This window comes from Lissotriton helveticus, chromosome 3_1 (assembly GCF_964261635.1).
Source record: "Lissotriton helveticus chromosome 3_1, aLisHel1.1, whole genome shotgun sequence".
NCBI classification, from domain to species: domain Eukaryota; kingdom Metazoa; phylum Chordata; class Amphibia; order Caudata; family Salamandridae; genus Lissotriton; species Lissotriton helveticus.
The window spans coordinates 1,099,786,338-1,099,801,157 of NC_136061.1; the positions used below are offsets into that span (position 1 = coordinate 1,099,786,338).

Sequence of the window (14,820 nt, forward strand, 5' to 3'; positions counted from 1 at the left end):
CAAGTGCATCCATTTTTTTTACATGGAAGACACCCCTAAGGTAAGCCCAAGGTACCCCTGTGGGCTAGATGTAGTGTATGTGAAAGGTGGGACATGTACTCATGTTTGTGACATGTCCTGATGGAGTTTAGTATGCTTGAATTCAGAATATAAAAATGCATCTTTTAGTAAAGATTATTTTTATATTGTGTTTTTGAAAATACCAGTTTTAGAAAGTGTGTATTTTGTTGCTTAGCCATCCTGTGTGCCTCTGCTGGTTTGTGTATTGACTGTATGGCTTTGGAGTGACAGGAGCTGGGGGTACATTCTCGGTTCCCCTGCGTTTCAGTAAGGAACCGACACATCACCTCCCCTGGAGGAAAGAACCAACGCATCATCTTCCCTGCGCATAAGGAACTGACGCATCACCTTGCCTGCTGGTGTTCTTGCTTTTGATTTTGACGCATCCATGGTACTTGGTGTTGAATGTGTTTTAAGCTATAGTTTGCTATGGACAGACCTGTTTCTATGTTTTAAAAGTCATATTTTGATTACTGTATTGTGGCTTTTTGTCATTTTGGTCTTGTTTAGTTTAGATAAAGATGACTTATTTTTCTAAACTGGTGTGGTGTCCATTTGTAGTGTTTTCGCTGTATTACTGTATGTGTGCCAAAATGCTTCACACACTGCCTCTGAGATAAGCCTGTCTACTCGTGCCAAACTACCAAGGGGATGAGCAGGGGTTATTTTAGAAGTGTATCCCCCTTACCCTGACTAAGAAAAATGGTCCCTATTTGGACAAAGGTACCTACCACTGCCAACTAGAGACCCCCATTTCTAATAAGGCTCAGATGCAGATTGCACAGTTAAATAATGATTGTGCTCATTTCAGTACAGTCCATTTGATACAGTCTCACCATAACGCAGGTCGCCATGTCTTTTCGGCAGCAAGTGTTTACAATTTCTCCCTTTTCTGGGATACAACTTGGTGGTTGCAGAAGTGGCCTTAGATCTAAGCTGTAACAGGATGGGTAGCCAGACTGGTAGTCTGGAGTTCTTTGACAAATGCAGATACTGGTGGTGGGGGCACACGGCAGGCATTAGACCCAGTTCTGGGTCACTTGATGTTGAGCAGCAGATGGGCAGCCACGTGGACAGGGACACAGAGGCATGCTAGCAGTCACAGTGTGCACTTTGTAAATGCAGTAGTGTCGACAGGCACAGGTCTTGGCTTTGATGCCAAAGATCTCCATGGGTGCAGTTTGTTCACTTTAGCTGTGAGACGTCCACAATCATTCTTATTGCGCTGCAGCAAAATTAGCGGCCATTCCACAATTTCCATTTGGCACCTTACTTCTGGAGAGACCATGCACATAATATCGGACTCACCAATCGGTCTTTGCAGTTTCCATTCCCCTGGGTAGACCCTCAGTACAAGGGTCTTGCTGTTACTCCAACACCTCCTGCGTGGTTGGAAGATATTTCCCTATCTCAGTAGGCAGGTTGGCTTCCAGGCACTTAAGGTCAGAGATGCAGCCGTGGCCGGACTGGCCATAGTGGGCACCGGGCAATCCCCCGGTGCGCTGCATGGGTGGGGGCAGGTTTTGGGCCCCTGGGGGCCGTTTTTGTTACAGGGCCGTTTTTGCAGCATAGCTGCAAAATCGTCCCTGTACCAAAATCGGCGGAAAACCGGCCCAGGCAAAGAGCTCAGCTGCACCTCCAATCCCCTCCCTGAGTGTGGGGGGGGGGCAAGCACTTTGCCAGGGCGGGTTGTGGTTCCCAGGCCGGCCCTGGATGCAGCTCTTCCAGCAAGGCAAGACTCAAGGGAATAACCATTGTCATCTGGAAGTTGGCTGTCCGACATACGCCAGCTCTGGGTGCACAGCAGTCATAACAGTATGCTGCAGAGAAGAATGATTCTCTTCATAGGACAGTAGTGTCCATTCTGGAGTAACCACAACAAAGGCACAAAGAGCCGTGAGCTTTCTGTACCTGGCTTATCAACAGCCACACTATACAGTGATCAGGGAAAATACAAAAGGTTGGCTCACCTAAAAGATAGCTTTCCATACTGAAAAAGAGGCTTCGGTCCCATCTTTCACCCCCCATCGTCCAAATAGCAGTGCTACAGGAAGACTAATCAGCAGCTCCTCTCAGCAAAAGGGCTTCAGCGAATTTCTATAGGTGTCTTGTCTTCTGTGTGCCCACTTCATTTTCTAGGTCTCCTTCATCCAGCTTTAGGAATGACAGCAAAACACTTCCACTGTCTGGGAAACCAATCTCACCTCCATTTTGTACAAAGGAGCAGGTTAGTAGGCTTCCAGAATGGAACCCAGAAGGATGTATGTCAGTACAACGCGATCTTTTAGATCGCGGTACTTTACAACGCGGTTTCTACAACGACTTGCGTTGGAGGGCGCGGATTGAGGATTATTATAATTTTATATTCCAACACCAGCCCATGTAACAGTAGGGAAGGTGTTGGAATATAAAATTACAATATTCCTTAACCAACAGCACCATCCAGCGCAAGTCGTAGTAACGACTTGCGTTGTAATGGTAGCGTGGTAAAGGTAGTGCGGTGTAAACACCGCGTTGTAAACGATGTTTCCCAACCCAGAAGCCTCCATTATGCTGGCACATTTGTGTACATATTTTATGTACACAAATTCCAAATATAGGTTGTGTACACATCAACCTATATCTGGAATGTTAGCACAAGGATTAGGATTAGCGCACTGAAGCAGAACTTCAATGGTTGCGGCCTCCCCTCCAGTGACACAGATAAAAAGGTCGGGTCACGACTATGGATTCACATAAGACTGTATGCTGCACCATTGATCGACGTGCTAAACCTTGGCAGGCTGGTAGTCCACTGTCAGGAAAATGGGAGAATGCTTGACATGTCCCTCCAGGTCACAGGACAGGTCCAGGAACTCAGTCATGTCAAGGGACAGCACAGGCCTCTACACATTAAATTAGCCCAAGGATAGAGTGAAAATCAATTGCTGGGATACCAGATACTACCAGTCATGCATTCAGGATAGGGCAACATAACTGTATTGCTCACAGGGAACATTCCCGCCCCAACAGCATTGTCATGCAACATTATGTTTTTCTAAATTAATATGGCTTCTATTATGGTCTTTTCACTCTGTACATGTATAGTTGACTCCTGCAAATCTGATGTTTTGCGCTCACTAAATAAGTGTATATGTATGTCTCAGTGTATATGCATCAGTATAAATATACATTATTCCACAGCCTGGAAATAGTGAACAATGTGGATGTTTTATTTTATTTTCTTCTGGAGAAGATAGCGAAGAAAGCTGGCTGAAGGGAAACCTGACATCTGCCCTGCTTCAGGGAGCCCTGCCCTGTGTCCTGGAGAGGTGAGCCGCAGCTTGACAAACTGACAGCAGCCAAGAGCCCGTAACACAGGAAAGGAGATCTGAATAGGAAGAGCTGCTGAGCGACCTGTAGACTTGATGAGGGGCCTGAAGGTCACAAGCAGCAGTCCCTCTAGAAGAATTCAGAGTAGAAAGGGTCAGTCCACCACAATATCTGAAGGGCTAGTACCTAAGGACAACTGGGCTCCTTGGCAAAACAGTAAACAGGTCTTCACACCACTAACCCTTGCTGTCTGTAAAACACACCTGAATTACTTCCCAGCCAGAAGTGTCAGTTTTTCTCCTTGCCTCTTCACTGTTCAACCACAATTCTAGCAGCACAGCTCAGTTCACCAGAGGACAAAACATGAAAGCAACTACAGTTAATCACCTTAAACCTTCCTGACCACAGAATAATTCATCAATGCTGAAAACTCGTGTAGCCAGCAGAATCCCGAGCAGACCAATGTCATCTTGAATAGCTCTGTAGCCAATCCAGCCAGAACTGTCAACCACTCATTGAAAACAGGTACACACCCAAAGGAACTCATAACATCTTACATAAACCCAACATAAAACAAAAATCCCTTTAAATAAGAGATCCTTTTTACTTATGGCCAACAATAGACAGTTTTAGTCGAAAAGATAGAATGATTGTAGGATATACTTTAAGACAAATATCTGCATTGGAGTACCAGCATGTATTACTTGAACTCTACCTCGCCGTTGATACTATTCCTCATCCCAAGCTTCTACGGAGACTTGACAACATCAGACTGCAGGGAGGTAAATGAAGCAAAATAAAAATGCCACAAATCGAAATATCCATATGGGGCAAACGGATCAAGCACCACCAATGAACAATTTGGCGTTGGCAACCAGGCCCCACAAACAACTCAACCCTAGTTAGTAATCTAGGGTTAACCATTGACTATAATATTTCAATCATAATCAGATTGATTTTTAATAAACTGCAAAATGCGTCACTTCTTTCACTCTTATTGGTTACAAAGACACCTCGGCTGCATTGCTCGAAATGCTTGACCCACACCACCAGCTGGAAGTGTCCCCCACCCCCGTCCCCAAGGTTGGGTCTAGTTGTGCCCCTGCTGCACACCGGCATGCAGGACTCCGGGTCTCCTGGGGTAGGGCGCGGATTGAAACTTCCGGGTAAACATGACATCCCAAATCTTCCGTGACTGTCAATTTAAGAACTGGAACCAGGTTCGAGTCTCCGTGTATGCTCAACATCCTGCTAGAAAAAAATGTCCTTATAGCTGGTACACATGTAAAGCGTGATTGTCGTTTTGGACCAAGTTCGCGCTATAGAAGATTGCAAAAAAAATCATGTGAGGCTGTTGAGGATTAAATGTGTATTTTGTGCAGACTTTGAAACTGTGGCTACAAAGGATCCGCTTTTCTGGTACCTCGTTCCTATATGTTGCTCAATAGAAAGCGGAATTAAGCAGCGACTGGAACTGGCTCGATGACGGACGTCTTTCCTCACAAATCAGGTCTGGGAGTAACAGATCCCTCCCGCCCAGTAAGCAAGGCAACGCCCCCGAAGGGGTCAGACAGAATCAGTTCACTGTTTTCGTCTCTCTTCGGACTGAGGACAAATTGTCAAACCATGAAATCCGATGTCTGTTTGTTCCAGATAGTCTCTGTTTTCCTCATTCTGGACTCGATCCGTGCTGGAGGAAAGGACGGTAAGTGAACGTTTCAGATTCCGACTAGAATGCAGCTGCTGCTCTGATGCGAGCTGCGTTATTCTGTGCCTCCACAGTTTTCGAAATCAGAAGTTATGCAGCAGCAGTGATTGCAAACCCACCCTCCCCTCATTCAGGGAGGAAGCAGTGTGTCTGCCGGCTTGTGCACGTAGGAAAATAGCGGATTCCTTTTGCTCTTCAGCTAGATAGTGTTTATATGTGCTACATGTATAAAACAGAAAGACGAGACTGCAAGCAAAGCTGATGGACATTTGCAGTTTACAGGGACTTGCTTTTAAATGTGGCACGCAATGTGCCGCAAAAAGTATTTCACAAGAAACAAATCTTGTGCATGTTCAGTGAATGGTACTGGTTCAGGCTGACCAAGGGCTAAATAAACCTTTCCTCCACCAGAGATCAAATAAGGTACACTGTTCAACTTTTATAGAAGTAGATCTTAGTTATCCCCAAGATGTCTGTTACATAAAATCCTATATCTACACTGTGCAGTTGAAAAAATGTTTATTTCTAAAGTGCACACCATACAAACCAAAAAACAAGCATTGGCGATGCCAATAGGTCTTTCAGGCTAGACCTAAAAATCTGTGTAGGTTAGTTACTGACCTCTTCCCATCATTGCTGCTGCGAGAGAATAACGGCAAACATTGTCTTTATCTAAGACACTTTAATAGCATTCCAATGGCATGGGTTTGGCCTAAAGGTTGATGCTCCGGATGCTGGACAAATAAACAAAATTATTACAGCTGTGAGGGGATTCTACTTTGCTGCCGAGGGACATCAACACAGAGGTGTAGCGGACTTGCACAGTTACAGCCCAAGGACCTGACAGCTGCTCGCCAGACCCGCTACGCGGGTCCTGCAGCGCCATTTGGGGACTAGATAAATCATCTGCTGTGGAATTAGCGCTGAAACGCTGTGATTGGGGGAAAGTGAGGGTTGAAACGGCAACAGGGACTCCGATTCCCAGGAGTCCCTGTACGACCTTTCACCATCACCTGGTCCGCTCTCCCTGTCTGGCCGCCCGCCCCTAAACACTTCCCCTTCATATATAATAGGCGGAACACACCGCTGCGCGGGAGCGCGCGGGAGCAGCCCGGGAGAAGCCCGGGACAAGGGTGGGGCCGTCTACGGCCGTCAAAGGACGATTAAGGATGGGACGGGCCACCCCCGAATATTTGCTATTTCACACTTCGTGGTAAGACTTATGCCCCTTATTGTAACTTGCTTTTTCCTACGACTACTTAACTTCTGTATCGTGCTCACCCCATTGTGATCCAAACATTTCTCTTATATATTTGTAGCATATTCATCCCTCCAATCTTTAAACATGGCCTCCCAAGCAGGGAGGCCATCACTGTGAAATCTTCTAAAGGGGTAGCCACTGGCACGATTGATCAATTCTTTAAGCGTATTTCTATCGTCTTAGAGAAAGAAATCGCCGATACAGAGAAGCGCCTTTCCCTTGATTTACTTACGGGGAAGCGTTCTTCTCTGGGACAAATAGGCCAAGCACCGTCCCCGGGTATGTCTAACCTAGACGGAGCTGACACTTCGCAGTTGGCCATAAGGGAGGAGGATGATGATTTGATCTGCCTTAGTGGAAATGTCTCCCTCGTTAATTCTTCACTGGGGACAGACTCCACGGGCTTGTCAAGCTCTCCAAAATTATCCATTGCCTCCCCCCCTAAAAACAGGTCAGATTGGCCAATCGAGCATTAACCCCTTCCACGCTCATGACGAGCTGGGCTCGTCATGCAGTAGCCTGCTCACACGCTCATGACGAGCCCAGCTCGTCATGAATAATGGGTTTTTGAAAATCCCAGCGCATGGTTGTAAATCTGCGAGCATCGATGCGGTTAAAGGAAAGAAAAGGAAAAGAAGGGGCTCACCTCAAAAGAAATGTCAGGCTAAGCGTACAAACAATCCAATCCCTGTAATCCAAGCACCCTTGCAGCCACTAGAGAATGGCAATTCAGTTCCTCCTAGTAATCCCTCAGTGACGCCACGTGGCTTCAATACAGAGGGCGATCTCTTATCTAAACTAGAAATTATGGTCAAGTCTCTTCTACTCCCTTTATTTGAAAGAACGAGGATGATTAGTGCAAAGCTAGATAAAATAGGTGATCAACTAGAAGGTAATAAAGCTGTTCTGGCAGAACTAGTAAAAACACAGGCTATAACCAGTACTGGGGGTCCTGCTGTGACTTGCACCTTGACTAAAGAACAACCCTCAACGAGTACCTCAAATGTGAACATTGGGACTATAACGGGGAAAAAAGTGGCGGGCAAATCCTCAAAAATACCCCCAGCCAAAGAACAATCCAACAAACTAGTAAAGGGCAATTCTAAGCAAAGGGAGTCTGCAGTCGCTGAAGAGAAAAGGACACCTGAGAACAATATCGTGTTCAATAAAAATAGATCAGAGAAAGAGAATGAGAATAGGGAACAGCCCCTACAGCGATCCTACACGCACAAGCTTAGAAACGTGGACTTACCACCTGAATCCGCCCCCTTTACTATTATTATGGCAGGAGTACCCGAGTTAGCAGAAGGGGTGAGGGAAAACCATCATGCCCTAAAAAATAAAACAATCCATTGGTTAGTACAAAATAGGCCACTTCCCCCCGATGTAGACGGAGAAATCCTAACCGTGAGGCGCGCAAACTGGGTGGGATCACGTCCAAAGGACAGGAAAGGTGACGTAGTAATTGTAAATTTTAGGGATCACAGAACCGTGAGATGCATTGGAGATTGGTACGAGGCAAGAGGGGGGGACTCCATCTCCACCCATTATGTTAGTTACTTTTATCCGAGAGATCCATCATCTTATCAAAAAACTAACTTTGCAAGAAGGAACCCCTTTGAACAGAAAGAAGTGGGGCGCCAACCTTTCTCCCAAAACCCATATAACCACTCAAGCTGGCTATCGTCGCTTAGGGGGTTTAATAAGAATAGCTTCCCAGTACAACAGGGATTCAACCTGCCCACCTTCAATCACTTCTCAATGCTGTACGGGTTAGATGAAGTAGATTGACTCATCCCGACTATCTACGGGGATGTAGGCCCTTTATCACAACCTATTCCCCTAGAAACATCTAACATACATGGTGCTGACACAAAGGAGGGTGTATCAAAAGAGGAAATGACAGCATATGATCACCAGCAGGTAGCTTCTAACCTGGTACCCCTGGAATTGGGAGAAACCCTGTTTTTAGAGAATTCACTAGGCACCAAAATAGACATCCCAAGGGAGAAGAGACAACTGATAGTAGATACCTCCCCCTAGAGTATGCTACTCCTTGCGAGGCACCGCACGTACAAAAAGGTGGAACGGTATCACTCTTGTTTTGGAATATAGCAGGACTTCGTGCTAAGATTGAGGATGGTAGCGCCCAAAACTATGTTAAAGAATATGGGGTTATCTGCTTACAGGAGACTTGGGCTACCTCGGAACAACATCTCATGGGCTATAAAACTTATTTTTCCCCAGCAATAGCAACTACCCATGGAAGGGCCAAGGGTGGTTTGACCACTTTTATAGCAAATACTATATCTGGGCTGAAAGTCACGGTCCTCCAAATAGAATCAAATTATCAATTACTAAGCCTCTCATTTGGGAAAAAGGAGACAGTTCTCCTGGTAAATTTTTATGACAACTTAACGGGTAGTGAGGCGGTAATAATACTTGGTGACCTCCGCCAAAAACTCGGTAACCTGATAAATCAAATGAAACCCGTGGATACACCGAGTATTATCTGTGGGGGGGATTTTAATCAGCACCCTTGTCCTAAAATTAACACCAATATCTGTGGTTTGGCGGATAATCAAGATGAGCAAATCATCCACTTTAACCACTCTATGGTAGGAGACTTTTTAAATGAAACTTTATCTGAATTGGGTCTAGTGATAATAAACGAGGTAAAAAATTCACAGGGAGGATTGGATCCAACATATTTAGGGAGAGGGTATGAGTCGACTATAGACTACATCCTAGCCACCACCACACTGGCAAGTAAAATTAAAGAATTTAGAGTATTAGTAAACTCTTTAAGTGATCATGCGGCTTTGGGTGTGAATCTATCTTTAGAACAGGGCCCGCTCTCACCCCAGCTTATAATGACTGCCCTTGCCCAGAACAATTTACATCTTTCAAAAATGAATGGTTATGCTTTAGGCTGGGGAAAAATAGATCCAGCAAAAATAACAGCTAAGGTGGTATGTGCGGTATATCCGTCCATATTGAAATGTTTGGATACTGACATAGGGGAAGAGGAGGTTCTCCAAAACTTCGATTTAATTCTGGAAAATGTGAATAAAATACTAACTGTAAAGAAGAAAGGGAACAGGGACACAAAAAAAGGATGGTTTAATCAGAAATGTACACTGGCCCACAAAAGCTTAAAAAGAGCACTATCTAATAGACCTAGAAATCAGGAAGAAATAAAGATGCTGAGAAGGTCCTATAAATTAGCCTGCAAGGAAAGAAAATTAGAACTGAAACAAGCCTTGTGGAACCAACTACATGAAAGTTCCCTGAATAAAAACAGTGAGACATTCTGGAAAGTGATAAGAGCCCCGTTTCTAGCAGATAAAAAAAATCAACCGTCAATAGAGGTGGCTACAGAGGGACCAGCATGGGTAAATCATTTCTCAAGAATCTTTAGTAAAAATCCAGAAACAGATCCTGTAGGGGGGAGAAATAGCGATAGTAATACCCAACAGCCAAACTCTCTTCCAATCCCACTAGTATTTGCATTAACTGAAGTTATAGATGCAGTAATGGCTAGTAAAAGTGGGAAAGCCCCTGGCCCAGACGGGGTACCATTGGACTTTTTTAAATATAACTTAGACTTGTGGGCCCCAATCTTAAAAAGGGTATTTGACTCTGCTATGAAGTGTGGGCTACCTAAATCCTGGACCCAATCCCTTATGGTCCCCATCTTTAAGAAGGGTGAGAGACAGGATGTCACTTGTTACCGTCCAATCTCACTCCTGGACTCGCTGGGGAAAGTTCTGGGCAGAGTGGTTCTCCAGCGTTTACAGGAGTGGGCTGAGGATGGGGGAGATTCTCTCTGACATCCAGTTTGGATTCCGAGAGGGTTTCGGGACAACGGAGCAAGCCCTAAATCTGTCACTAATGATGGGGAAATACGTTTCAGCTAAGCGGGGCAGGTTATATATGCTCTATGTTGACCTGTCCACGGCGTTTGATTGCGTCTCTCATTCAAAACTATGGTCTGTTCTCACTGTGATGGGGATAGATCAGGCCCTTGTAACTTTCCTGAGAGAGCTTTACGCAAACGCCGCTGCTAGAGTACGTTTTGGAGTAAACGTCGAATTATATCACTCATTCGTGGTGGAGCGTGGTGTTAGGCAGGGTTGTGTCCTGGCTCCCTTTCTCTTCTCCCTTCATACAAATGGGCTTGAGGTTGAGATGTTGAGGGGGAGTCAGGACCTTCCTCGAGTAAAAAATCGGCTGATTCCTGCTTTATTATATGCGGATGACTCCGTGATTCTCGCACGCGAACTACAGAAGGCACTAGACAGGTACGCAAAGTTTATGGGCAGCTTGGATCTGCGCATAAACATAAAAAAGACCTACGTCATGGCGGCAGGAGTTAGGAAAAAAGGGGTAAAAGGTATCTTCCTTGACAGCGAAAGGCTTGAAACAACCCCCCAATATCCATATCTTGGCATGATGATGGACGAAAAGTTAAATTGGAAACCAGCCATAGAAGCTCCAATGCACCAGTTCCTGTGAGCAATCGCTGCCCTTACAAAATTCTCACAAAAACTAGGAAAGAGACCACCAGTAGAACTGCTCCATATCTACAAAGCAAAGTGTCAATCTACCGCACTTTATGGGGCAGGACTCTGGGGACATAAAAATACTAATTCCCTACAGGTTGCACAGAATACCTTTCTTAGATTCCTTTAGGCAGCCCCCAGACGTGTATCTACCTATACTTTTTTTTGTTGTTTTTTTTTTGTTTTTGTGTAAGACCTTTATTAACTTAAAGCAGAGTACACAGCATGAGCCTACAACCCTGGGGCCGGCTCGCTATTTCAATGCAATCAGTTAGCAGTTATAAAGCGTGTTATGAAGCAGAGCGTGCAATCTTCGGGTACTACTACCCTTAACATCTTACTTAGGACTCGTTGCTGACAAATGACGTGAGTCTTACATTTTAACCTTTTATAGAGAAAAACAACATACCCCAACTTAAGACCTAACAGTATCATTCCATACGACCTAGATATACATACAATCATGGCTCTAGGGCCCATCCTGTGCGTGCCTTCATCCGATCTGTACCTGTGCACCAACATCCCACCTGTGAGAGTGAAACAGAAGACGATCTAGTCCTCCTCACTGTCCTGCAGTGAGGTAAGGTATTCTGTCAAAAAACACCATATATCCTTTGGTCTGGACCTCGCTGGCAATTGCTCCTCATATGTTTGTAGTCTGTCCCGGCAGATGGACATATCATGAAGCCATGTTTTCTTCATCGGCACCTTTCGGCTGTGCCAACATTGCGCCACCTGTCTTTTTGCCAACAGTAAAGCAAGTGCACAAAACCTGCGCTTCAACGCTCTGAATTGAGGAACTATTCCCAGTAAACAGATCTTGGGTGTGCACTGTACCTCTTCCTCTAACATGACAGCTAGTGCGGTAGTGACCTCCACCCAGTACCCTGCCACCTTCTCGCAGTCCCAGGCCAGGTGTGCAAAATCCGCCCCCTCCCTGTTACATCTCTTGCATCTGTCTTCCTCCTGCAGGCCAAACCTAAGCAGTTTGGTCGGTGTGTAGTAGATCTAGTGAATGAATTTAAAATGTATGATTCTCAAGTTGCCGTTCGGCGTCAAAATCTGTGTTAACGCGCAGGTGCTATTCCATTCCTCATCTGTTAACGGTTCTTCTAGTAGCGCATCCCACCGCCCCTTAGCCTTCTGAGTGTGTCCTGCCAGTTCCGATTGTGCAGCTGAGTATAATCTGGACACTAGATGGGAAAGATCATTAGTAGTAATCAGTAGTTGTAGTGGTGTAAGGCAGGCTGGTTCTGTTGGGAATGTTGGGTAATGTTCCCTCAACGCTCTGGTCAACCTATAGTACGTGAAGTGGAACATGGGAGTCTGGTTGTGGATATAATTCAATTGGTCGTGGCCTATGAACGTGCCGGCTCGAAACACATCTCCCAGCTTGTCAATACCAGCTCTACTCAGCAAGGACATTCCGACCTTCTCACCAGTGACTGACAGCGCCTGGTGATTTTGCAATGGCATGTCCGGTGCATATAGTGGGGTCTTGTGAGCCAGCTGTCCAAGCCTGTGCCATGCTCTGACCGTGGTGTCCACTGTGTTGATGTCCATTGCATGCAGTGGTGGCCTCAAGTGTGATACGATCGCAGAGAGGGGGATGGGATGAGCATCACCCTCTTCAATGGCCGTATGTGTGAGATATGGGACCTCGTGGTACCAATACGCCGCATACTGTGCCTGCGCACAGAGGTAATAGAGGAGAAAATCAGGCACACTGAAGCCGCCCTGCGCGAATGGAAGTGTTAGAGTCTGCAAATCAATACGAGCCTGTTTGCCTGCCCATATCAGAGTCCGCACCATGGATTTTATGCGGCAGAAGATCTCTCGTGTCGGCGTGATTGGGACGTTGTTAAACAGGTATAATAGTTTGGGTAATACGTTCATCTTGACGATTGCGATTCTGTCGGCTAGCGACAGTGGCAAGCGAATCCAACGTTGGATCTTATCTTCAAGCTTAGAGAGTACCACCCCATAGTTTGCTCGCAGGACCTCCTCCGGATCTCTGTGGAACATGACCCCTAAGTAGCGAATCGGCTCCCGTTGCCAGTCCAACGGGAAATCCACGTCGAAGGGCAAAGTGGTGTCAGTCAGCGGTATTATGGAGGATTTGGACCAATTAATCGCCAACCCCGAGTGTCCGCCAAAGCGGATGTATTCTCTGAGCAGCGGGTTTAGATGGATTTCAGGGTCACGGACGTATAATAACATGTCGTCCGCGTAGAGTGATATGTGAAGTGGTCTGGCTGCAAAGTGTAGTGCCGACTCTTTGTAGTTCTGTCGCACTATGCACGCAAGGGGCTCCAGCGCCAGCGCAAATAACAGAGGGGATAGTGGGCAGCCTTGTCTTGTGCCACGCTCAATATCGAACGGGTCTGAGATATAGCCATTAATCCTAACCCTAGCGCGTGGTTCAGTGTAGAGCAAAGCGACCCACTGTACAAACCGTTTTGGGAACCTCATTCGGTTTAGAACTATGAGCATATACCGCCATTCAATGGAATCAAACGCTTTCGCGGCGTCAAGCATGACTGCCGCCGCTTTAACCGAAGGTCGAAGGTAATGCGAAAGAGCAAACAAAGATCTAGTGTTGTGTGATGTGGATCTAGTGGGTACAAATCCCGATTGATCCGGAAGGACCAGGCGGGTCATCAAGGGGGACAGCCGACCCGCTATCAGTTTGGCGAGGATTTTTGAGTCCACGTTAATCAAGGATAGAGGTCTATAGGAATCGCATTCCTCCGGATCTTTGGATGGCTTTAGAAGAGCGATGATCATGGCTTCTCGCAGAGTGGGGGGGAGTAACGATTTCTCGAAGGCAGCGCCATACATGTCCACTAAATAGGGAGCGATAATATCCGCAAATTGCTTGTAAAATTCAGAGGTTTACCCGTCAGGGCCCGGCGCCTTGCCATTCGGAAGCGAAGTGATCACTTCAGTCACCTCCTCCACTGTGATGGGCCTAGCCAAGTACTCCCTGTGTGCATCCGATAGCCAGCCAATCGCCACATCGTGTAAATAGTCATACGTGTCCTCCGCCGGGGCTGTGGGTTGCGACTGATATAGCGAGCCAAAGGTGTCAACAAAACATTTCAAGATATCTTCAGAGTGCGTTTGTGGTACACCCTCCTTAGAGTTTACTCTGAGTATCGCTGTGTGTCCCCGTCCCTCACAAATTTTATGCGCCAGTACACCCCCTGGCCTACCCCCCTCCCCGAAGGCTCTAGCCACTTGTGGGCGATCTAAGTACTTTATCTCGGACTCCAGAAAGTCCGCATGCTCCGTATTCAAGTCACGCAAGCCGGGAAGAAGTGAAACATCCTGTGTCGTCTCATACAACAATTCCAAGTCCCTCATTTGCTTCTCACATCTACGAATTTGATCCCTAATGTCCCTGAGTATCCCTATGGTGGTGCTTAAGCAGACTCCTCTGATCGTGGCTTTGAATGCCTCCCAGAGAAGGCATGGGTCTTCCGTTGTTTGCGTATTAATATCAAAGTAGTCTTTGATAGCCTTTTTTATTGTGTCAACATATACTGTGTCTGAGAGGGCACGGGAATTGAATCGCCATTGGAAGGGGGGGTGTGTAACGTGGCAGCTCCACCTGTAGCATGACAGGGTTGTGGTCTGATAGAGTGCGGGGCAGCACCCGTAACTTACAAACCCACAGAGCCATGTCCCTAGATCCTAGCCAGTAATCTAACCTGGACCAACTATTGTGAGACGCTGTGATGTGTGTAGCGCCTGGTATATCAGTGTGTTGCAGCCTCCAGAGATCCGCTAAGGCCAGATCCTCCATCATGTGACCCACCATTTGCCGCGATTGCTTGTGCTGTTCTAGCGAGTGAGAGGAGCGGTCTAGCCCGTCCTGCAATGTGACATTCCAGTCCCCCCCGCAGAGTATG

At 46.3% G+C, this 14,820-nt stretch overlaps 1 protein-coding gene across 1 annotated transcript in view; it reads left to right on the forward strand.

The window, feature by feature from the left end:
- The first annotated feature begins 4,919 nt into the window (after positions 1-4,919).
- Positions 4,920-14,820, forward strand: part of CD302 (CD302 molecule) — a 229,296-nt gene continuing 219,395 nt past the window's right edge. The window contains exon 1 of the mRNA XM_078681679.1: positions 4,920-5,077. Within this exon, the coding sequence (XP_078537805.1) occupies positions 4,999-5,077 (79 nt within the window). The 5' untranslated portion in view covers positions 4,920-4,998. The remainder of the gene's footprint in view (positions 5,078-14,820) is intronic.